The sequence below is a fragment of the Chiloscyllium plagiosum genome, chromosome 5 (assembly GCF_004010195.1).
Source record: "Chiloscyllium plagiosum isolate BGI_BamShark_2017 chromosome 5, ASM401019v2, whole genome shotgun sequence".
NCBI lineage: Eukaryota > Metazoa > Chordata > Chondrichthyes > Orectolobiformes > Hemiscylliidae > Chiloscyllium > Chiloscyllium plagiosum.
Window position 1 is genome coordinate 7,263,192 of NC_057714.1, and position 25,418 is coordinate 7,288,609.

Consider the following 25,418-nt stretch of genomic DNA (forward strand, 5'->3'; position numbering starts at 1 on the left):
GGGGGCGCAGTGGTAGTCTGGCGCACTGACCTCTACACCGCTGAAGCCAAACGCCAACTCGAGGACACCTCTTCCTACCGCCCCCTCGACCATGACCCCACTCCCCATCACCAAACCATCATCTCCCAGACCATACAGAACCTTATCACCTCAGGAGATCTCCCACCCACAGCTTCCAACCTCATAGTCCAGGATACCCCGCACTGCCCAGTTCTACCTCCTTCCCAAGATCCACAAGTCTGACCACCCTGGCCGACCCATTGTCTCAGCATGCTCCTGCCCCACTGAAATCATTTCTACCTAGCTCGACACTTTCCTATCCACCCTAGTCCAGAAACTCCCCACATACATTCGAGACACCACCCATGCCCTCCACCTCCTCCAAGACTTCCTTGTCCTCGGCCCCCAACGCCTCAACTTCACCATGGATATCCAATCCCTCTACAACTCCATCCGCCATGACCAGGGCCTCCAAGCCCTCCTTTTTTTCCTCTCCCAATGTCCCCAAACAGTACCCTTCCACCGACTCACTCATTCGTTTGGCCAAATTGGTCCTCACCCTTAACAATTTCTCCTTCGAACCCTCCCACTTCCTCCAGATCAAAGGGATAGCCATGGGCACACATATGGGCCCCAGCTATCCCTGTCTCTTCGTTGGCTACGGAGAACAGTCGATCTTCCGTAATTACACCGGCACCACTCCCCACCTCTTCCTCCGCTACACTGATGACTGCATTGGCGCCACCTCGTGCTCTCGCAAGGAGGTTGAGCAATTCATCAACTTCACCAACACATTCCAACCTGACCTTGGGAATCAAGAAACCTGAATTCAGCCTATTCACGTTTCCAGACACTTTAAATTTGGCGACATGGATAAAGGTGAGAGGCTAGGATTTCAAACATCAGAAAATGGTTTGACTCTCATTTGCAGTGTTTAATGTGAAAACGTAGATCTTTCTTTTGACCTAGATATGTATTGCTATTCCTTATTCGGATGACAAAATTCTGGAAAACCTTAGATCAAAGAGATATTGAAACATTTTCACTTTCAGCACTATAGCAGCAAAAAAAGGATCAAAACAAGAGCAACTAGGAATGGACAGTAAATGCCAATATTGTCACAGTGAGAATGAGAAACTATATTTTTATCATATTTCTGTTTTAATGAAGGAAACATTTTCTGTCTTAGCATGAACTATGGATAACATGTTAGCAATGTATTAAAAATGGAGCATCTGTGTTGACATCCTTCAGGCTTTTATAGATGCGAAGCAATCTAAAAATACTGCATGCTAAATTAGAACCTTAAACTAATTAACATATTCCAAGTGAAGAAAATGTCCTGACCAAACAAACTCTGAATTACCAGAGATTGTTTAATATTTAACAATTAGATTGTGACCACGCGTCCTTATCAAACAAAGTACCATGAATATAATACATAATCTAGAAAACACAGCAAACAAGATATTTTTCTCACTGAGTTCCAACCATATTCTTTAGAATATCATTTATGACTCAGCAATCTTTTCATTCCATTCAACCTGGATGTGATAAGGTATTACAAGTCTCAGTGATTGGTTTACTTACGGCCAACATCTGCTTGCACTTTTTGTACTTCTCATTTTTTTCCATTATTTCTTTATTCATTTTACTTATTTGCGTCTGCACCAGGAGATCAAATGTATGGTCGAATGGAGTTGACATGGCTGGAGAGACAGGAGCAAGAAGTAGACTTTATCACTAGTAATTAAAAGACCCATAAATAAAAATTAATCAAGTTTTAACTTTTTATTTTCCCAGACAAGCAATTTAATCTTTTAAGAGCCATTTTGTTGATTTGATGACAGTCGATACTGGAACAATTGGACATGCTCAAATTTGGGCTCCAAACTGGTAGGTAAAACATGCAGTTAATTCAACAGCCAAAAAAAAAAGTATTTTCTCGTGAAATATACTTTTTTTCCTGAACATGTGTATTTTGTGAATGGAAATGTTAGAGGTAAGTATTTTAGCTGTACCTACATCAACTAATGGATTTGCATTCTTTCACCAATTTTCCGAAGCCCTGCAATTATACTCCCTTCCAATGCTTATCTACTTCACAAAATAAGATGTTACCGTATAGGAACAATTTCACTTGCCAGGTGAAATTACATGACTGTTGTGTGTCTATCACATTAATCTCACGACTGTCAGCAATACATTATCAATGACAAACTGGTAGGACCTGGAATAACATCAAGTATCAGCTGGGAAATAATGAGTATTAGAATTGTTTCAACACAAAAATGGTTTGTAAATCTCTGTTGCTAATGATGGAGTTGTTTTACAGATCATTTTCCTTGGGTATAAAAACACTTCAAAAATGTGTTCCATAGTAGTAGATGAAATTAAAATTGAGAAGAGCAATTTCTACTTATGAATAAATGAAGATCCACCTGCAGTACAAGCAGTTGGAGAAATACTTGCTTAACAATCACTAAATCATTACTTGGCTTGCCTGTGTACTTATTCACTGCAAACCAATGTATATTTCAATTCAGACTAAAAGCTGTGAAAAGCATACAAGTGTACAAAATATAAAACAAAATAATACTTTAAGAAATTATACAGTGCTGGCTTATCTATAAAGCTGGAGTCTGAACAACAGCCCAGTACCTGAAGAGGAATCTTGAATAAAGTCAGCTGCTGACACTGGAGGTGATTCAGTGTTTGTCCCATTATCAGCTAGTTTCTGCTTCTTCAGGAATGTTTCATTTTTCTTCTCTTCCTATTAATGTGATGATGTATCATTAGGTTTCTCTATAACTTTCCTTGGAAAAAATAATATCTAAATGTGTTACAAAAGCAAAGATTAAATGCAGAGAGGCTAAGTAACCATGTGATGTAACAGCACTTTACAATTCCAAAAACCTGCAAAGTGTCCTGATTCTTCCTTGAGAATTAATGATTAGATTAGATTAGATTCTCTACAGTGTGGAAACAGGTCCTTCGGCCCACCAAGTCCACATCGAACCCTTCGAAGAGTAACCCACCCAGACCCATTTCCCTCTGACTAATGCACCTAACACTATGGGCAATTTAGCATGGTCAAATCACGTGACCTGCACATCTTTGGACGGTGGGAGGAAACCGTAGCACCTGGAGGAAACCCATGCAGACACAGGGAGAATGTGCAAACTCCATACAGACAGTTGCCCGAGGCTAGAATCGAACCTGGGTCCCTGGTGCTGTGAGGCAGCAGTGCTAACCACTGAGCCACCGTGCTGCCCGTGTACAAAAAAATACAAGGCAGAGTTCAACACAATTCCATACTTCAGCAACATGTGAAAACTGATTATTATCGCCATTACGTTTTCAATCTCCCCAATAATCGCAGGCCTTCAGCGTTTGCAAAAATCTAATTTCTCCTCATGCTGCTGGAACTGTGTGATTTTATTGTTGGTTTCATTCTGCTGGACAACTTTAAATAATAACATGAGCATCGCCACATACGAGCAAGGCTCTCTTATACCTTCCACAATAACTCGTTGCTCCATGAAAAACATGAGCTTTCCATGAGCTCTCAAAGGTTGTCCATCTCTTCAGTAAGGCGCTCGACAAGGTTCCCCATGGGAGACTGATTAGCAACGTTAGATCTCACGGAATACAGGGAGAACTAGCCATTTGGATACAGAACTGGCTCAAAGGTGCTGGTGGAGGGTGTTTTTCAGACTGGAGGCCTGTGACCAGTGAAATGCCACAAGGATCGGTGCTGCGCCCTCTACTTTTTGGTATTTACATAAATTATTTGGATGTGAGCATAAGAGGTACAGTTAGTACATTTGCAGATGACACCAAAATTGGAGGTGTATTGGACAGCGAAGGGGGTTACCTCAGATTACAACAGGAGCTTGACCAGATGGGCCAATGGGCTGAGAAGTGGCAGATGGAGTTTAATTCAAATAAAATGAAGTGCGGCATTTTGGGAAAGCAAATCTTAGCAGGACTTATACACACTTAATGGTAAGGTCCTAGGGAGTGTTGCTGAACAAAGAGACCTTGAAGTGCAGGTTCATAGCTCCTTGAAAGTGGAGTCACAGGTAGATAGGATAGTAAAGGCGGCGTTTGGTATGTTTTCCTTTATTGGTCAGAGTATCGAGTACAGGAGTTGGGAGGTCATGTTGCGGCTGTACAGGACATTGGTTAGGCCACTGTTGGAACACTGCGTGCAATTCTGGTCTCCTTCCTATCAGAAAGATGTTGTGAAACTTGAAAGGGTTCCGAAAAGATTTACAAAGATGTTGCCAGGGTTGGAGGATTTGAGCTGCAGGGAGTGGCTGAACAGGCTGGGGCTGTTTTCCCTGGAACGTCGGAGGCTGAAGGTGACCGTATAGAGGTTTGCAAAATTATGAGTGGCATGGATAGGGTAAATAGGCAAAGTCTTTTCCCTGGGGTCGGGGAGTCCAGAACTAGAGGGCATAGGTTTAGGGTGAGAAGGGAAAGATATAAAAGAGACCTAAGGGGCAACTTTTTCACGCAGAGGGTGGTACGTGTATGGAATGAGCTGCCAGAGGAAGTGGTGGAGGCTGGTACAAATACAACATTTAAGAGGCATTTGGATAGGTATATGAATAGGAAGGGTTTGGATGGATATGGGCCGGGTGCTGGCAGGTGGGACTAGATTAGGTTGGGATATCTGGTCGGCATGGATGGGTTGGACTGAAGGTACTGTTTCCATGCTGTACATCTCTATGACTCTTTTCCTATCATGGGAAATTCTCACAGGAATCAGGATAGTGTTCGATTCTGAACACCACTACTTGAATTGTGGGAACAGCATTCCCTTGGAAGACTGGAAGACAGATGGTCTGCTTTTAAAGAAGTCACTAATATTACTTTGGACAGTTTTTTTAAAAACTTTAGCTGGAATAGACATTTAGTCTGTTGCACCAGTTTATTGAAAGTCACATGGCCTTAGCTAACTTGCCTGGATTCATAGCAGCCAAGAGTTTCAGTTTGTTTTTATTTTGAAACTAATAGAGATTAAGTACATAACTGGTCATTACAGTAACTGCTAAACCATTTAAATTTGTGCTGTGAACAGTGGACATATGGGACTAGATAAAGACTGCATACTCCTCAAACACTAGTCACAACATAATGATACTTTATATTACACTGATCTAACACTTCTACAACAAAACTGCAATTCCTGAACCTCCCAATATTTAATTAATACTTCAGATACAGAACGAAGAAATCAAAAAAATTAGATAAAACGTTCATGAAAGAACAAAAAAAATTTCAATCATTTCAAGTTATTACATTACCCAGTAGTCTAAAATAAATACTGTACTCACCAACTGTTCTGTCAGTTTAAGAACTTGCTTTTGCAGTTTTTGGCAGTCCTTGTATTTTTCTTTATAATGTTCTGCAGCCATTTGCAACCTTAGCTTTAAATCTTCGACTTCCTTATGCAGCTCTTGTTCCACTGTATTGTCAGCCACTGAAGAACCCTAGCATCAATTTGCCAAATGGTAAGTTTACAGTATGACATTATCATACATTATTTTGCAGCTAAGGTGTATCTGCATTTTATTTTTGTCTTCAACAACTTCATAAAGGTACCTCTTTGAATTTAAACACAACGTTTGAATTAACTTTGCAATTAATTTGCATTCAGCATTGCTCTAATTTGGGAGTTGGCTTCCCGTTTCGATAGAAAGAACGGCAACATATATTATATTAAGCTATGTTTAGTTTCAAACTATTTCAAAGGAAGTCATCGACTGATGTAACAATCACATTGGAGCTACTAGGACAGTGGGAAATTGGGATTTGTGTGAGATCACCAATTTTAGCCACATTTGAGACAACAGGATATCTGCTATTCATTTTCAGAAACTCTGAACAGGCAATTATACTCTACACTGACTTTTTATGAAGAAGTAAAACAACTTAATTTACATCTAGATTTATGTCTCTAACTTTGAATTACTTTTATTTCAGAAGATTGAAAATGAACACCTGGAACTATAAGCAAGGATCACTACATCCAGTTCTCATTGGTACTCCTGGGAAGTTATAATAACACACAAAAACAACCTACCATTGCTACTGAAAACCTGAAATAAAAACAGAAAAAGGTTGAAAATATTCAGTGGATCAGAAAACAATGGTGAATAAAAGTGTGAATGCTTCAGCTCAATGACTGTTGTCTGTAACCATCACTGAATAGGCCAGCATTATTGCGCATCTTCCCATTATTGCCTGTATTCTCTATAACTGCCTTTGGAAAGGATGCTGGTGAGATGCCTTCTTGAACAACAACCGTTATGGAGAGTGAGTATACTACAGCATGGAAGGGAAGTCCAGAATTTGATCCAGCAACACAGAAGGAACGATATAGAATTCCAAGTCAGGATGGTGTGTGTCTTGGGAAGGAACTTGCGATCACTGGTGTTCCAATGCATCTGCTGCTCTTGCTGTTCTAGGTGGAGGAGTTCATGGATTTGAAAAGTGCTGTTGATGGTGCTTTGGTGAGTTACAGCTGCACACTAAAGGCATGCTACATTGGTGGCAGAACGAATGAATGTTGAAGGTGGTGAATGTGATGCCAATCAAGTAGACTATTTATCTTTGATAGTTGTATTGAATGTTGCTGGAGCTGTACTTGGCCAGTCAAGTGAACAATATTGCATAACACTCGTTACTTATGCCTTATAGATTAAGGACAAGATTAGTTAAGCAATTTCTCCTTAGATATGGAAAAAATTAAAAATACATTGGGTTTTAGGCAAGGAACAAGGAAGACAGTGGAAAATGAATGACAGGGAAGATCAGTTATAGGGTGAAGATGGGAGTGATTAAATGATATAAAAAAGTTGGCACTCCAGGACAGAATAGAGTAGTAATGAGATCAGTAAAGAAACATAAGATATATCTATTATTATCCAAAGCAAAGATAAGAAATTCAGAAGTAAAAGTGAACATGAAGAGAGTGTGGGAAATAAAGAAGACAGGCAACCAGAAGCTCAGGAGAATGCAAAGCAATCACCCAATTTATGTCTGGTCTCCTCGGTGCACAGGAGACAACACATCACTTGCAAATATAGTATATGAAAAGTCACAAGCCACTGCATCATGTAGAAGGGTTTTGAATAGTGAGAAGAACGCAGGTAAAAAGACACGATTACATCATTTCCATTTGAATGAAAAATTGAATTATAGGATGGAGAATAGGTGCTAGGGACATTCAATGAGTTGATCATTGCAACGGGAAGCTTACTTTGGAATTCTGAAAAGGAAGAAGGAAGATGTGCTCGGTGGCAGCATTAACACTGGAAGTGACAAAAATGGCAGAGGATGATCTGTTGAGTAGAGACTGGTGAGGTGGAAGGGGAGCCTTATGGACATGGTAAAGAAGCAGATAGGTTAAAGTTGAAGTGTGGGAAATGGAATGGATGGTTTTCACGACCCTGACAATTACGTGGGAGAATTGCACCTTATTTTGGCAAAAAGGAATACATACACCATTAGCATCATTCTAACAGAGAAAGTTGAATAACAGAATGGAATTCTCACACAGAGTGTGATGTGAGAAAATGAAGCTAAGGTAAGTGTGAAGTTCATGGATTACAGCAAATATTCATTGATAGTTTATCTCCTGGAATAGAGACTGAAGTCAGTAAAAGGAAAGGAAGTGCAGAGAAGGTGCCAGAAGGACAAGAATTGGAAAAAAGTTCAAGTTCAGGATGAGAATGGCAGTCATCAATGTACTAGAAATATAGATGAAGGACAGAACCCAAGTAAGAGTGGAACATGAAGGGAGGACTCATGGTCCAGGTAGAGACTGGCAGACTGGCAACAGGTTAAAGGGCAAGGAAGAACTGCTAAGCAAAGAACTGGTCACAAAAGGAGATGATGATAGATGAGGAGCTCAGCACAGTGCCAGCTCAAAATTAATCAAGTTTGGAGCTCAAGGGGACATAGAACATAGAACAATACAGCACAGAACAGGCCCTTTGGCCCATGATGTTGTGCCGAACATTTGTCCTAGCTTAAGCACCCATCCATGTACCTATCCAATTGCCGCTTAAAGGTCACCAAAGATTCTGACTCTACCACTCCCACAGGCAGCGCATTCCATGCCCACACCACTCTCTGGGTAAAGAACCCACCCCTGACATCTCCCCAAACCCTTCCACCCTTCACCTTAAATTTATGCCCCCTTGTAACACTCTGTTGTACCCAGGGAAAAAGTTTCTGACTGTCCTTGAATTCAATCCCTTTGCTAATGAACGCTAATACACCATAGGACTTCTTTCAAGCTCTATCCACCTGAGTGGCAACTTTCAAAGATCTATGAACATAGACCCCAAGATCCCTCTGCTCCTCCACCTTACTAAGAACCCTACCGTTAACCCTGTATTCCGCATTCTTATTTGTCTTTCCAAAATGGACAACCTCACACTTGGCAGGGTTGAACTCCATCTGCCACTCCTCAGCCCAGCTCTGCATCATATCTAAGTCCCTTTGCAGCCAACAACAGCCCTCCTCACTATCCACGACTCCACCAATCTTCGTATCATCTACAAATTTACTGACCCACCCTTCGACTCCCTCATCCAAGTCATTAATAAAAATTACAAACAGCAGAGGACCCAGAACTGATCCATGCGGAACTCCACTTGTAACTGGGCTCCAGGCTGAATATTTACCACCTACCACCACTCTCTGACTTCGACCAGTTAGCCAGTTTTCTATCCAATTGGCCAAATTTCCCTTTGCTGAGCACCAATCATTCATAGTCAGACAGGGGAAATAAAAGGATATTGTAAATACATGACATGGAATATGATTAGATGGAGCAATGAGATTGAAGCGAAAGACTCAAAGGACATTAATTTTCAAATTTTGTGATCAACCACAGCTGAAGAAAACATTTTTATATTAAAATGTTAGATGAGACAAGAGGTGAAATGCAACTGTTGAATAGAACAGTTTTTAGACAGGTCTTCAACTCAAACGTTCAGGAACAATAAAAAAAAGTTTTGATTGTAGAAGTTGTGGGATCGCCAATACAAGGTACGAGGGATAGTCATGTTCTAAAGAATATTAAATAAGGCATGTGATGCATATCAGCAAATACAACTCAGGATATATCCAACAATAAAATATATTCTGAGAACCAATTCCTTCAAAACAAAAAGCCAATTTAAATCAAACTGATCTAAATTAAACAAATAAATAAATATAATAAGAACTCAGTTGACTAAAGTAGATTGCTGGGATGAATCAGCTGCTTATCGGCCTATGCAAGGTACTCATGTGGGCATTACAGGCCAGCATTTATTGCCTAATTACCCAAAGTGCAATTAAGAGTCAACCACATGGCTGCAGGTCTGGAATCACATGTTGACCAGACAAGAGTCATCATTAGATTCTTATTTCCAGATTTTTGTTGAATTCAAATTCCACCATCTACCATAAGCAAAGACTGAACCCTATTTCATTAGAGATAAACAACAGAGGTGTCATTACACTATTGAGTGCATTAAGAAGAACTGGAGCAAATTTGGATGAAACGTGCAAAAGCTTTGCAGTAGTGATGATTAAGGCTTCAACTTTCTTAATATTGCAAAAGATGTGAAACAGAAATAGACAAACCAGCTCGGTTCTTTTCAGCCTTCATGCAAGTCTTTTTCCATCAAGATTCACTATCATAACTATCTATTCCTTATACTCTCATTTGTTTCTCTAATTTCTCTTAAAATATATTCATACATACTACTTACTTCAACCCCCAGTCTGTGGTGAGAAGTTCTATGTTTTTATACCACTTGTAAGTCACAAAGAATTTATTTTGAATTGGATTTCTTGGTATTATAAAGTTAGATAATAATAATGTCAAGGGGAGAGAAAGGGTATGAACCCCTCAACTGGTTTCAAGAGAATCTGCTTGATCAACCTATTTCCAGACCAATGACGAAAACAGCATTGCTAGATCTGGTTTTCAGGTATGAAGTGGATCAGATATCTTTCGATGAACTGGTAGTGAGAAGTTATTATTGTATCATCCCATATAGGTTTGAAGTATTCAAGAACGAGGAGCAGTCTAAACTAACAGGAATAGAATGGAGGAAAATGAACTTCATTGTAATGTGAATGCATCTGTCCAAGATAAACTGGAATCAAAGAATGGCAGAAAATCTGGAAAAGGAAGGGGAGCTATGAAGCCAATTCTACACACACCACTGCCTGGGCAGAAATCTCAATCCGAGCACAATGGCACCCCTTGAACACAAGCCTTGGTTATTGGGACCTGCTGCACCTCCTTGATCTGGGACCCAACATTCTCAGAGACATGCACTTAAATTTTTAATTTATCAGGGCAAAGGCATTATGCTCCTCAACGCCCAACACAGGTGCATCGCTTAAACCACATGTGTAGCTTTTCCTGCTGAAAGCCCACTCTTTGGATCATTAAGTCTTATACTTGCTCTCGAGCAACTGAATTGTCACAGAAAGAAAGATAACTAGCACAGAGCTGTTCTGAGTGTGGCAAAACACTGGCAACAGCAAAATCAGACTTAATTTGGTGGACAATGAGCTTAATTAATAAACAGGGTAGTTGGAAAAGAGAAACTTTCACGCATGCAACAACGTTAATATCCAAAGCAGAAGAGAAGAAAGTTGTAAGTGCCATAAAACATACCTTTTCTTTTTTTGATAATGCAGCTTTTAGCATTTGGATCTCTGCCTTATATTTCTTCTCAGTATCAGCAAGCTCATCTTTAAGCAAATCAATTTTTATTCGTGCATTGTGTAGATCACCCATTGTCTTGTCACGTATATTGGAAGCATCAGCAAGCTCCTGAGCAATCAACGCCACTTTCTGATCGCTCGCTTGTACATGCTCCTCAGCTCTGCGTAAATGTTCACGAAGAACAGACACTTCGTCCTGAAAATCACAAAAATTAACAATTAGTGAACATTTTATAGCTACTATTTTTGTCATCAGAACAAACCAAATATTTAAAACCGTCACGGCAAGTGAGAAGAAAAGGATCAGCCAGCAGCGCACATATGCAATAATGCTGAAGGAGTTTACAAGACACTTGATCCTTAGGACTTTTGAAAAGTTGGATGATCTGAGAAATACAGATGCAAAAACAGAGAGGCAAATCACAATTACTATTCAAAATTAGTTTTAAACATGAGGTTCTAAAAATGGTGTACAACACAGCCAATAAACAGTCTACCTACAAGGAAGACATTTATTTTCAGTTAACTAAGTTAATAGTAAGGTAACAAGAAAGGTCAACCCACTATTTTAACTTACAATATCTTTCTTGTTACATTTGAGTTCAGTACGTTTCTGGTTACCTTCAGTTAAAGATCTTACGTGCACTTTGAGCTTTTCACTTCCACACCAGCCCCAAACACACCACCTGTGACATTGCATTAGTATTATCTATTCCAATTTTAAAAGCCACTCTCACTCCAACAACTGCACCAATTCCTCCCTATTCCATTCAAAAGTCTCCCTTGTTATACGGTCATTCATCATTGGCCCTCCAGCATACTCCATCAGACCTGGTGACAAGGCAAACGTTCCTTCTTTGCCAGCTGTTTCCACCCTTCCTATCTATTTGCTCTCAAAATCAGTTTCTTGGTTAAATAAGTAAATTTATCCCATCATTCTATTGTTTTTTTTCCCTCATTTTGCACATCACACTACCAGTAGAAATGGAAATCTCAGAGGCAAATGATCAGAGCTCACATTGATTTCCAAAATTGTTAAATCAACCTCAAAAATCCACTCACAGGTGCGAAGAGAGGAAAGTTACCCTCATCAATAAAATAGGAGGGAATGAAAGCAGCTCTACCACTCAATGTCTATTTCTCTCCTGTGCTTGTTGCTGGTAAGTTCAAAATGAATAGTGAGCAACCTTGGGGTGAGGGGGTCCTGCCCATGGGAATGAAGCTCTACAAAACAGAATGGGGCTGCAAAGCAAAGTTCTTCTGTTTCTGAATGTCAGAAGATATTACTGCTACTAAGTAATGGCATCATCTATTCAGAGTGAAAATAAAAACACTGAAACTAATGAGTAATCCCTGAAATTCAAACGTATACCTCAAGATCAGTCCTTGGCAAAAAATACTGATCTTGAGACTTGATGGATAATATCAATAAGACGCCCTCAACTAACTAGTGAAGCTGAACAATTTCCAATTTAGTAAGTGTTGCACCAACAACCGATGTAAGATCATGAGGCAGGCTCATAGTGTGGGTCAATTCATACGCTCCACATACCACCGGGACAGAGCAACAGTTAATCAAGTTCAAGTATCGCACCCACTTCTCAGATAACCATTGAATGGATTCTACACAAACTGCAACACAAACTTCAGGGCACTGGCAGATAATGTGCAATCATAGTCATCATAATGAGACTTAGTGAGTAGAAGACAAAATGAAAAATTAAACACTTAGTTTTATCTTTCTATAACACAAAAAGTGAAATGTTTATTCGAGAATTTCTTTGGGATCGAACCTGATTAGCAATTAAATTCAAAAAGTAATCCAATGCTTTAAAAAATTGAAAACTACTGCCCAAATGCATTCACCATGGCAACACTTTAACCAGAATCTACTTGCTGACCAATAAGCATCCCTTATCTCACACAGTCCAAAGTGTTGCTCGTTTGATATTTGTTATATGTATGTCTCTTCTGTCACTAATAATCAGGAAAGTTAAAAATAGTTCCAAAAAGTAGTCATATTTGACTCAAAGCATTAACTCTGTTTCTTTGTTCAGATGGTGCAACACCTGCAGAGATTCTCCAGCACATTTTTATTTTTTTGGATCTCCACCATCTTCAACCTTTTGCTTTTGTTATGATAAAAATAGTTCTGATTTTAAGTACACCAAATATACTAAACTTCAAACATCATGTAGAACTAACATTCAGCAATAGTTGCTCACTACTGTCACACACTGGGCAGTCAGAACTAAAACTATGCACTTTTGTCAGAAAACACCAGTTATAATCATTTTATGGCAATGTATCACATAAGATAATAGGGAAGATGGCCAAAAGAATTAGGTTTTAAGGAGCATCCTGAAAGAGGTAAAATGAGATGGAGGGGTTAGGAAGGGAATTCCAAAAATAGGGTCAGGTAACAAAAGGCTGGTGGAGTCATTATAATGAGAGATATTTTATAGAAATATTAGCCATTTCAAATACACCATCTTGATGTCATGTTAATATTTCTGCCTTAGGTGTACTTCAGTGCTCCAACAAAGCTCACAGAAGCTCAAAAGATGGTATCTCATTTTCGACTTTAGCACTTAACAGCCTTTAGGACTCAACATTAAATTTAAAAACTTAAGGGCACAATCACTATTTCCCATTTTATTAAACCCCCCTCCCCTACCCCTATGTTTTGTTTACATGGTTTGCTCTAAGCAAACCTATTGCTGATTACTCACACCAGAAATCAACATCTATTATGCACTGATATTCCACTTCATTTGTCTTTTGCTGGGGGCACTCTGATCATCTGTTCCATCTCTCCTCTTCACTTTGTCAGCGGGGTGTACAGACACGTATTCATCTTTTGATGGTTGAGCCACTCAAGTAGCTTTGTGAGGAACTCATGATATTTTAGAAGATTTTTTTCTTGAATCAGCATTCTTACCATGTTAGAAGCATTAACCAACAGCTCCTTTTGCAATTTCTCTTTTTCTGACAAGCATTGCTGTAGTCTTGCCACTTCTTCCTTGAAGTGTGCCAGCATGTTTTCTTTAGTGGCATCGAGACTTTTAACAGATTGCATCTCCATAACTAGCTTTGTGTTTTCAATTTCTGTATTCTTTGCATGGACCTGCAAGTAAATGAAATTACTTTGCAAGTTAATTATTTTGTTCAATGTCAAATAGAAATCAAATGCCTAGTAGATGAATGTTTTTTTTAGTAAAATCTAACTTAAACATATAAAGGAGCATTATGCACAAGACCAAAAGTGCTTCTAAGATTATTTCAAACCTAAACAGATTCAAAAAAACAATGATCAAGATCTACATGGAATTTGAACGGATAACCCGCTCAAAAGCTACTGCAATACAAGATCAGCACATTTATCTTATGGGCACAAAAGAAACAACTAAAATGTTAATTATTAGAATGGTTTGGTAATTATTTGGAAGTGAAAGAATAAAATGGCATTTCAAAATTGAATGAGATGATCTGATGCTGGACCACATGAAGAGTTTAGAGTTCAGATGACCAAAAGGCTGGGATCATGATACAAGTTTCTTGATTTTATACAGTGTAAACAAGGAGTAGGCTTTTTTTTTAAAACCAAAAGTTAACCTAAGGAACCAAACGCTATTCCACCTATTACCTTGATATGGAGGTGCCAGTGTTGGACTGTGTCAGACAAAGTTAAAAAACACTCTAATCACTTGGAATGGGGTTGTAGGTTTCAAGACTTATCAGCAGTTTAGGTTTATTCAATACTTTGCATCAGTTGTATGACACGTTGATCTTTTAGTATAAATTATGTGCCCTATGATCCTGCCTCACTAATTACTTGATGAAGGAGCAGCACTCCAAAAGCTTGTAATTCCAAATAAACTTGTTAACCTGATGTTGTGTGATTTTTAACCTATTACCTTGTAAAGCTCTTTCTCATCCTTTTCGTTCTTCAACTGCAATTCAAGTTGTTCTTTGTCAACAATGAGTCTCCTCAGTTTGTGTTTTATGCTGGGGAAGCAATGACACATCTTTAGCTATGTCACAACATAAATCTCAAGGAAGTATAACTGACATCAGAATGTAACAATGACCAAAAAGAAGTACTATTAATAAAACTATTTTAATGCCACAAATTAAAGTTTGTCCTCATGCAGTGCTGCAATATACATCTTCAACATTCTCACATAAAACAAATTCAGGCTGGAGCAAAATATAACATTTCAACCTGAAATTAAAAAAAACTGAACGTTTGAAAACTGGAAGTCTGTTAAGAAATTAACTTGTGATAGAATTTTTAATAAATTGAAGTGAGAACTTGATTTCAAAATGCAAGAAAGGTCTGGCATGTTTTATTGGAAACTTCCAAGACATTATACATCATCATTTCAGCCTCCATTTTTAAATAGTTATCAAGGTAATTTCTGCATAAGGAGCTGAAGTAGTAAAATGATGAGTTGTCTCCAGTTTTGTCCAAATATTTTTACAGTTCAAGAAGCTGCCAGGCCCACTGCAACATTATAGCCTATATGTCAGAGTTATTTGGCTATTTTTGTAGGACAGTAAGTCACTAAGATAACATATCTCTTAACTATGGAGGTAAAAGTATAACTTTTACTTAGTCTAAAATAGATTTTACAAACAATACCATGTAGTACAACTTAACTAACACTTTAGAGAAGTTCTTTAAGATGAAAATAATTGAACTCTGAATGGAAGCTTAGGCTAGACTTCTCTTTCCATTTAAGCATTTATTAGGAAACAAAAGCATCTGTTTGTTATTTATCTCAAATTCAATAAAAATCAAAATGCAAGTATCGAATTACTCAAAATTATACAAACAAACAATGAGATTGGCTTGAATTATAATGAGTCAACTGACTGCTGTTTTGTAGAATTTATATTTCGGACAAATTGATCATGATTAAGTTCCTTACCTGAGCTGATCATAAAAACCCTTTAAAATGTTTCTGCAACTGGCATTTCAATAAAAGAATGAACACACTTCAGATATTTATGTAATCATGAATCTCTCACATTAAATGATTTCAACTCAATACAATTAACCTTTTAACAGATTTGGGTTTCTGCCTTTGTTTAAGGAGTGATGTAAGAAGCCTGGGAACGATAGACCTGAGAGTCTAACTTTGGTGGTGGACAATTTATTATAAGGGATTCTTAAAGATGGGATTTATATGCATTTGGAGAGGGAAGGACAATAGGAACAGTCAGCACGGCTTTCAGAGAGGAAACATTGTCTCTCAGAAACTTGACTGGGATTTTTGAGGAAGTAACAAAGAAGACTGATGAGGGCAGAGTGGTAGACATTGTTTACTTAGACTTTAGTAAAGCCTTTGACAAGGTTCCACATGGTAGACTAATTAGTAAAGTGAGATCACATGGGATTCAGGGTGAGCTTGCGAGTTGGATACAAAATTGGCTTTATAGCAGGACATAAAGAGTGATGGTGCAGGGTTGTTTTTTTGGACTGGAGGCCTGTGACCAGTCTGTTCCACAGGGATCAGTACTGGGTTCACTTTTGCTAGGCATTTATATCAATGATTTCAATTGGAGTATAGAAGACATGGTTAGTAAGTTCACGGATGACACCAAGATTGGTGGTATAGTGGACAATGAAGAAAGTTATCTAAGGTTATAAAGAGATCTTGATCAATTGGGCTGAAGAATGGCAGATGGAATTGAATTTGGAAAATGAGAGGTATTGCATTTTGGTAAAAACAAATAATGACAGGACTTCTACAATTAAAAGTAAAGCTTTGGGTAGCGTTGTAGATCACAGAGACGTACAGGTTCACGTAGCTAATTCTTTTAAGTTTGCACCACATATAGATAGGGTGGTTAGAAGGCATTCAGCATGCTTGCCTTCAACACTCAAACCTTGGAGTAGAAGAGTTGTGGTGTTATGTTGAGGATGTACAAGATATTGGGGAGGCATCTTCTGAAGTACTAGAAAGGATATTATTAAGCTTGAGAGAATTTGGAAGAGACTTACTTGGGTTTTGCCAGGAGTGGAGAGCTTAAGTTACAAGGAGAGGTTGGATAAGCTGAAACTTTTTTCACTGGAGCAGAGGAGGTTGACAGGTGACCTTACAGAGGTTTATAAAATATTGAGAGGAATAGATAAGCTAAATGGCAGGTGTATTTTCCTGGGGGAGGGGGATTTCAAGACTCACGAGCAGGAGAAAGAGGAGAAGATTAAAAAAACACGAGGGACACTTTCTTTCAAACACAGAATGATTCATGTGTGGAATGAGCTTCCGAGGAAGTGGTGGATGTGGGTACAGTTACAATGATTAAATGATATTTAGGTAAGTACTTGAATAAGAAATGCCTGGAGAGATGTGGGCCATGAGTAGGCAGATGGGACTAGTTTAGTTTGAGATTATGGCTTGGACTATTCAGACCGAAGGGTCTGAATCTGTGCTTATGACTATACATGTGTTTTGTTTCAACAAATGACCTTTCAAGGAATGAACTGGAATTAACTTTCAAACATTTTTTGTTGATATTTCATGGGACTTTTGTTATTTCTTTGTCCATTATTTATTTTCCATTTCCCTTCCCACCTGATCCCAGCACAACAGAGATTTTGATTCCTTTCTGTTTAAACTCACCTCTGCTGTAAGATTCGGTGTCCAAAATAGCAAAGAAATTAGCGTTGCTAATGGAATTTTTTTTATTAATTTGGGAGGCCGGCAATGCTTTTAAGACAACAACATATTGTCCATTTTAATTGCCCTGGAGAAGGCGGTCCTACAGTGTAGATACAGTTAGGCCAATAAATCACTCCCACTTTTTAAACAGAGCGATTTGTTTTATTCCTACCCAAATTGAATGAAGATTTTGATCTTCAAAACAAGTGCCACATATGGTTGAATATTCACATCCCAGCCTTTGTTATCTTGCACCATGTATCTGTAACTGCTATTGGATCGTACATATTTTGATCTGAGCCATTATTCCTCTCATTTCTTACAAATGCTATATATTGCATTCAGAGCCTTTATTTGTTACTTCTTGAAATCTCTAGCCGTATAAGACCAGAAGAAATAGGAACAAGAGTTGGCCCTTCAGCCTCTTGAGCATGTTACCTAGGAGCACATTTGTAAGTCTGCACATTCTGCATCTCCCAGCAATATGCTGATCATCACTAACTTGTTCACTACGTTGCTCTCTTCTTGGGCGATTGCCCTTTAACTTGTCGATGTGTTGCTGGAAAAGCGCAGCAGGTCAGGCAGCATCCAGGGAACAGGAGAATCGACGTTTCGGGCATAAGCCCTTCTTCAGGAATATCCGAAACGTCGATTCTTCTGTTCCCTGGATGCTGCCTGACCTGCTGCGCTTTTCCAGCAACACATTTCCAGCAACACATTTTCAGCTCTGATCTCCAGCATCTGCAGACCTCACTTTCTCCTTTAACTTGTCTACTCTCACCTGAACCCTGATCCTTGCAACTTAATTTGAAGTGCTCTCTACTGCTTCAGGTAAAAAAAATCTTGTTGCAGCAGTGTTCAGTTCAAGACCAATCCAACAGTATAGCTCATAGCTTTCACAGTGCTGGTGCCAGGGCCCCAAAAATAAAGAAATACTATTTTTCACATACCAATCTCTGAGCCACAAACAGGTACTATTGAGCTTTATGAGACTAGATGGGACAGCTTGCAGCCAGCAAGTGAACAGTGTTACACTCTTGACGTGTACTTGGTAATTAGGCTTTATGGAATGACAATGAAAGTTACTCACAACAAAATTCTAGCATTACGCTGGAGCAAAGGTCATTGAGGAAGCTAGAGAAAATGGGTGGACCTGCTCAGAAGATATCCTGCAACAACGTTTGAGCTTTAGATGATTGGATTCTAACCCTAACCAGAACCCATCTTGCCTTGTCCTAGCTATGGTACCAGCCAGCACAGCAGCTTCCCCGCAACTCCTACTGAATTGAATTTTGCTCAGACTCTGATGCCACACTCCATCAAACACTAGCTTCATATCGAAGGTGATCACTCTCACCTCACCTTATTCCAGCAATTACAGGAAAATATATCTTGTGTATAAAAAATATCCATTTACAATAGCTTGGGACTAAGAAAAAGGGAGAAGGAAAAATAACATCAATTTGGTGGTGACAGGGGTATATAGGAAGAGGATATAATATTGATGACTAACTTATGGGGGCATGTTCATTCTCTATGGAGGGCTAATCACTAAACACCCATGACAAATCATAAAATTTTCCTATAGTTACAAATTCAGACAGGAAGCTAACTCCACAGCACGTAAAAGTTTTCGTACCTGTCTAATTCAGTTTCCTTTACAATGGCTTTCTGGTTAGCAGTTACGATATCTTCTTCAAGTTGTGTAATTTTTGCGACAGCTTCCTTAAACCTTTTCTCAATGTCTTCTTTCTCGATTTTTAAAGCTTCTGAATTCTGGAAGAGATCCTAGTTATATAATGTGAACAAAAAAAAACAATTAACAAGGAGTTTAAGCAAGGCAACAAATTAGAATTTGAACTTAAATTTTTGTAATAAACCTGTTTGGACACATTCTAACATTTGCACAGCATGTAGGACTTGAACCTGGATGTCTTGGCCCCAGATAGGGACACCACCACTTCACCACAGGCAGCAGATTTGAACTTTTCACAGCAAATATTTATACTTACTTGAATTTAACTGTTGCAATACTTTGCACTTTGTGCAAAAATTGGGAAAGCTATCTCACAAATCAAGCATCAACTGTACTGACTCAAGTCACACCTATTTCAGCAAATGTCACAGACTCTTTCACCACTCGCTAGTCAAGGAAGAGGAAATTGATGATCCATGGGTATGATTCTAACTGAGGGTATGCAGTAAACTAGTATGCAAAAGAAGCTTTGATTACCAAATAAGCAAGATATGGAGAGGGGGGTTGCAGGAATGGGGATTTGAGGCCATGCTCAAATGATCCTGTTGAGAGGTAGGACAAGCTAGATGGCTGCATGACCTATGCCTGTTCATGGTTCTTCTGATTGTATGCTCACATTACCACCCTGCTCAATCAGCAGGACTGATCCACTGGGGGATGACAGCACAAGAGTACACAGTTAGGAGTTGCCCAAGGTGTCCTCTGTATTAACGTTGGACCCCATGAAGTATTACATCATCAAGTCAAAAAGGGCAAAGAAACTTGACCCCATCCTCACCAATCAATCATTTATACATTGTTTCATGACAGTGCTAGCAGAAATAACCATCACACAGTCCTGTAGAATTGGTTCTTTACCTTCAGTGAGGGCACTGTGTGATATTGTGTGGCACTTAACACCATACACCAAATGTGCTGAATTCAGATAGGTCTAACAGACCACTAAGGGCAGCAGCATTAGCATAATGGTATTTCAACAAAATGTACATTCTCCATGTCTAGAATATCCCTTACTCCATTACAATCAAACCAGGAGACCAACTCTGGCACAAAAAGTAAAAATCTGCAAAGAATTATACATTCACCACTTCAGGTTGAAGATGGCTGCAAACACTTCAGCCTTAGCTACTGCACTCACCTGGACTACTTCATAATTGATAAGGAAATTCATAGAGCTCTCTCCTTTTATTATTTCAGTTTGATTTTCTACCATTATTCAGAAGAAAACGTAATAAGCTCCAGACAGTGACCTGACCCTTGTTTGAGAGAATTTTCTACAATTCTTATGTGGGAAGATACTCAAACAAAGGACTTTAAGTTTACAGATGACACCAAAACTGGAGATGTAGTGGAAAGCAAAGGAGGTTACCTCAGAGTACAACAAGATCTTGATCGGATGGGCCAATGGGCTGAGGAGTGGCAGACGGATTTAAATTTAGATAAATGTGAGGTACTTCATTTTAGAAAGGCATATCAGAGCAGGACTCAAATTTAATGGCAAGTTCCTTAGATTAGATTTCTTAGATTACTTACAGTTTGGAAACAGGCCCTTCGGCCCAACAAGTCCACACCGACCCGCCGAAGCGCAACCCACCCAGACCCATTCCCCTACATTTACCCTTTAACCTAACACTACGGACAAATTAGCATGGCCAACTCGCCTAACCTGCACATTATTTTGGACTGTGGGAGGAAACCGGAGAACCTGGAGGAAACCCATGCAGGCACAGGGAGAACGTGCAAACTCCACACAGTCAGTCACCTGAGGTGGGAATTGAACCGGGGCCTCTGACGCTGCGAGGCAGCAGTGCTAACCACTGTCCCACCGTGCCGTGCCGTTCCTGGGGAGTGTTGCGAAACAAAGAGACCTTGAAGGTGGAATTGCAAGTAGATAGAATAGTGAAGGTGACATTTGGTATGCATTCCATTATTGGTCAGAGCATTGAGTTGGGAGGTCATATTGCGGCTGTACCGGACATTGGTTAGGCCACTTTGGGAGTATTGTGTGCAATTCTGGTATCCCTCCTAGAGGAAGGATACTGTGAAACTTGAAAGGCTTCAGAAAAGATTTACAAGGATGTTGCCAGGTTTGGAGGGTTTGAGCTCGAGAAAGAGGCTGAAGAGGCTGGGGCTGTTTTCCCAGGAGTGTCAGAGGCTGAGGGGTGACCATATAGAGATTTATAAAATCATGAGGGGCCTGGATAGAGTAAATAGATAAGGTCTTTTTCCTGGGGTGGGAGTTGGGAGTCCAGAACCAGAGGGCATAGGCTTAGGGTGAGAGGGGAAAGATTTAAAAGGGACCGAAGGGGCAGCTTATTATATGCAAAGGGTGGTAGGTGTATGAAATGAGTTGCCAGAGGAAGTGGTGGATGCTGCTACAACTACAGCATTTAAAAGGCATCTGGGATGTGTATATGAATAGGAAGGGTTTAGATGGATATGGGCCAAGTGCTGGCAAATGAGACCAGATTAATTTAGGATCTGGTCGGCGTGGACAAGTTGGAACAAAGAGTCTGCTTCCATGCTGTACATTTCTATTACTCTATGACTTGCAATTTTGAAATCTTATGTATAAGCTAACCACCTAAACTTATCAAATGATAAAATAACAAAAGACTGGAGATATTCTGTTTGTATAACTCTTAAAACATTTTGCTTTTCTTTTCCCATTTAAATATTGCATTCCGCTTTTTCACTTTTCCATTTCACTTCAATACTTGTAAATCACTCTTTGTTCTTTAAAACTTTCATTAAGGCAATTGCTTTAAAAACCTACTGGGTGCATCATTAACAGATAAGAGAAGTTTGTGATGAGACTGAGGACATACATAAGGAGGCACAACAGGGGTGGACAAGCAAAACCTGCACCTGCACAGGCACAAATCACCAATATGAAGGACCGATTGGGGAAAAGTACACTAAAAAATGTAATGGGCAAATTCTGTTGAAAGTTTCTGATTTTGGGATATATCTAGGGTTTTTGGAACAACTTGTAGCCATTCTCTCATAAACCTGTTCAGAAATATTGTTATACACATCTGAAGCAGGCGAGACCTGAACGTGGATGTCGTGGTTCATTCGTAAGGAAAATTACCACTGCACTACGAAAGCCCTTAAAGGGCCAACTTTCTTTTTTTCCTCTCCCCCACCCCCTCTTCTCGCAGCTCTGACACACACTTAATATGTTTTTTTTCCCCATCACCAATGGTATTTAAAACTCAGCTTTTCTTTAGTATTTTTAAATCAACTTGTTCAGACATCTTATTACATACCTCTGGAACAGATGGGACTCATGGCTCAGAGGTAGGAACGTTATCACTGTACCACAAAATCCCCAAAATTAGAAACTGGTCATTTATGTGTATGAACATTTGCAGGGACCACCTGTACACACCAATGGAATAACTGGGACTTGAACCCAGGCCTCCTGACTCAGATAATGTTATGAAGTGCAGGTGTGGACTAAGAAGGACTGACTGAAAGTACAGAGTGTGCTGAACAAGGTAAAAATGTAACACTTAGTTGGAACAAATACCTGGAGTTGCATTGCCATGGAACAAAAATAAATTCAAATTTAGCCAGTTTAAATTATGCCCCAGATACCAAAATCCAATCAAATTTGAATTTAGTGTTTTGATGACATTAAACCAATGAAATGATCCGCTGTTTTGGGATATAAAACCGGACATTTTTGAACAGTTAGGGGGAAAACTGCCAGCACCAACAAGTATAGACTGCTAGCCAAATACCTCTCTGAAAGGTACCTGTCCATAAGAAAAGTTGTGCAGAAGACAGAAGAAGAGACAACTAAGGAAATCCAGAGGAAAATCTACAAAGGAAAGTTGACAAAGCTGACTGGTATTGAAATATGATTTTTTTTGTAATAAATCTTAATTTTATTTACATTGTAGAGAGGGAGGTAGAAGATAGGTTTAAGAGAAAGGAGTTGTAATGTTCTCTGTTGGACTGAAAGAATAAAACTGTTAATTTTTATTTTAAATAGTGAAATCTAGGATAGTTCTTCACCTCTCAACATTTAACAGATAACGGCATGAGGTCAGCTTCTCTCAGTGTCGGGTTTAAATTAGCAGAGGGGTTTACCCAGTTTCGTAACAATAAGTATACTACCATCGCACCACACAAGCCCTCTGGAACAACTTTCAAGGCAGAAGACTCAAAATCAAACACTCGATAGGTATGAAGTCAATAACCTTTCCTTAAAAATAATTCTTTCCACATGTAGTGCCAACTGTCCCTCTCTTCCTCCTTTAATCTTTACCCTTCTTCTTATCAACAGATGGAGTTCTGTAGATTTAAGAATTATAAAAATAAATACAACTTCATACCTCCATCAAAAATCACTGCCAAAGTACAGTACTGCTGTTATGCTCAGAGCCGCATCTTTACTTTTAACATACTAAGATCACAGTTGGTGTTGCCTAATTTGAAGTACATTGAAACTGCAATCGAAAGTCAAGAATAGACTGCTGTGCTAAACACAAATTTTACTATTACCAGAACACGACATACCGGCTCCACACCCACACCAGATCCCAGCTCCCAGCCCTGCCAAGTTTTCACCATCCCTCCAGACCTCCCCCTCACTGAGTCCTCAGCAAAGGACTCACCTACATCCCCCTCTGTCCACGCATCAATGAATTTAATACACGCCATGACATCGAACACTTCTTCCGCCGCCTCCGCCTCCGAGCTTACTTTCACAATTAGGACTCCCGCCCACCTTCCGAGGACCCCTTTGCCCACCTCCAACACACTGCATCCACCTGGACACCCCGCGCTGGCCTATTACCTGCCCTCGACCTCTTCATTTCCAACTGCCGCCAGGACATTAATCTCCTCAACCTGTCTACCTCCCTCCCCCACTCCAACCTCTCACCCTCACAATGCGCAGCCCTCCAATCCCTCTACTCTAATCCTGACCTCACCATCAAGCCAGCAGATAAAGGGGGCACAATGGTAGTCTGGCACACTGACCTCTACGTCGCTGAAGCCAAATGCCAACTCGAGGACACCTCTTCCTACCACCCCCTCGACCATGACCCCACCCCCCATCACCAAACCATCATCTCCCAGACCATACAGAACCTCATCACCTCAGGAGATCTCCCACCCACACCTTCCAACCTCAGTCTGGGAACCCTGCACTCCTTCCCAAGATCCACAAGCCTGACCACTCTGGCCGACCCATTGTCTCAGCATGCTCCTGCCCCACTGAACTCATTTCTACCTACCTCGACACTGTCCTATCCCCCCTTAGTCCCGGAACTCCCCACATACGTTCGAGACACCACCCACGCCATCCACCTCCTCCAAGACTTCCATTTCCTCGGCCCCCAAAGCCTCATCTTCAACATGGATATTCAACCCTCTACACCTCCACTCGCCATGACCAGGACCTCCAAGCCCTCCGTTTTTTCCTCTCCCGACATTCCCAACAGTACTCTTCCACCGACACACTCATTCGTTTGGCCGAACTGTTCCTCACCCTTAACAATTTCTCCTTCGAATCCTCCCACTTCCTCTAGACCAAAGGGGTAGCCATAGGCACATGTATGGGCCCCAGCTATGCCTGTCTCTTTGTTGGCTACGTAGAACAGTTGATCTTCAGTAATTACACCGGCACTACTCCCCACTTCTTCCTCCACTACACTAATGACTGCATTGGCGCCACCTCATGCTCCCGCGAGGATGTTGAGCAATTCATCAACTTCACCAACACATTCCACCCTGACCTTAAATTTGCCTGGACCATCTCTGACACCTCCCTCCCCTTCCTGGACCTCTCCATCTCCATCAGTGACGACCGACTTGACACTGACATTTTTTACAAACCCACCAACTCCCACAGCTCCCTGGATTACACCTCTTCCCACCCTACCTCTTGCAAAAATGCCATCCCGTATTCCCAATTCCTCCGCCTCCGCCGTATCTGCTCCCAGGAGGACCAGTTCCACCACAGAACACACCAGATGGCCTCCTTCTTTAGAGACCGCAATTTCCCTTCCCACGTGGTTAAAGATGCCCTCCAACGCATCTCAGCCACATCCCACGCCTCGGCCCTCAGACCCCACCCCTCCAACCGTAACAAGGACAGAACGCCACTGGTGCCCACCTTCCACCTCGCCAACCTTCGCATAAACCAAATCATCCACCGACATTTCCGCCACCTCCAAACAGACCCCACCACCAGGAATATATTTCCCTCCCCACCCCTTTCC

At 40.2% G+C, this 25,418-nt stretch overlaps 1 protein-coding gene across 2 annotated transcripts in view; it reads right to left on the reverse strand.

The window, feature by feature from the left end:
* Nucleotides 1-25,418, reverse strand: part of tax1bp1b (Tax1 (human T-cell leukemia virus type I) binding protein 1b) — a 101,253-nt gene that overhangs the window by 31,056 nt on the left and 44,779 nt on the right. For both annotated transcript variants that reach the window (XM_043689537.1, XM_043689538.1), the window contains exons 6-12: nucleotides 19,063-19,211; nucleotides 14,670-14,760; nucleotides 13,694-13,879; nucleotides 10,703-10,948; nucleotides 5,346-5,501; nucleotides 2,662-2,773; nucleotides 1,591-1,709 (exon numbers count right to left, since the gene is read on the reverse strand). In XM_043689537.1, coding sequence (XP_043545472.1) covers nucleotides 1,591-1,709; nucleotides 2,662-2,773; nucleotides 5,346-5,501; nucleotides 10,703-10,948; nucleotides 13,694-13,879; nucleotides 14,670-14,760; nucleotides 19,063-19,211 — 1,059 coding nt within the window. The remainder of the gene's footprint in view (nucleotides 1-1,590; nucleotides 1,710-2,661; nucleotides 2,774-5,345; nucleotides 5,502-10,702; nucleotides 10,949-13,693; nucleotides 13,880-14,669; nucleotides 14,761-19,062; nucleotides 19,212-25,418) is intronic.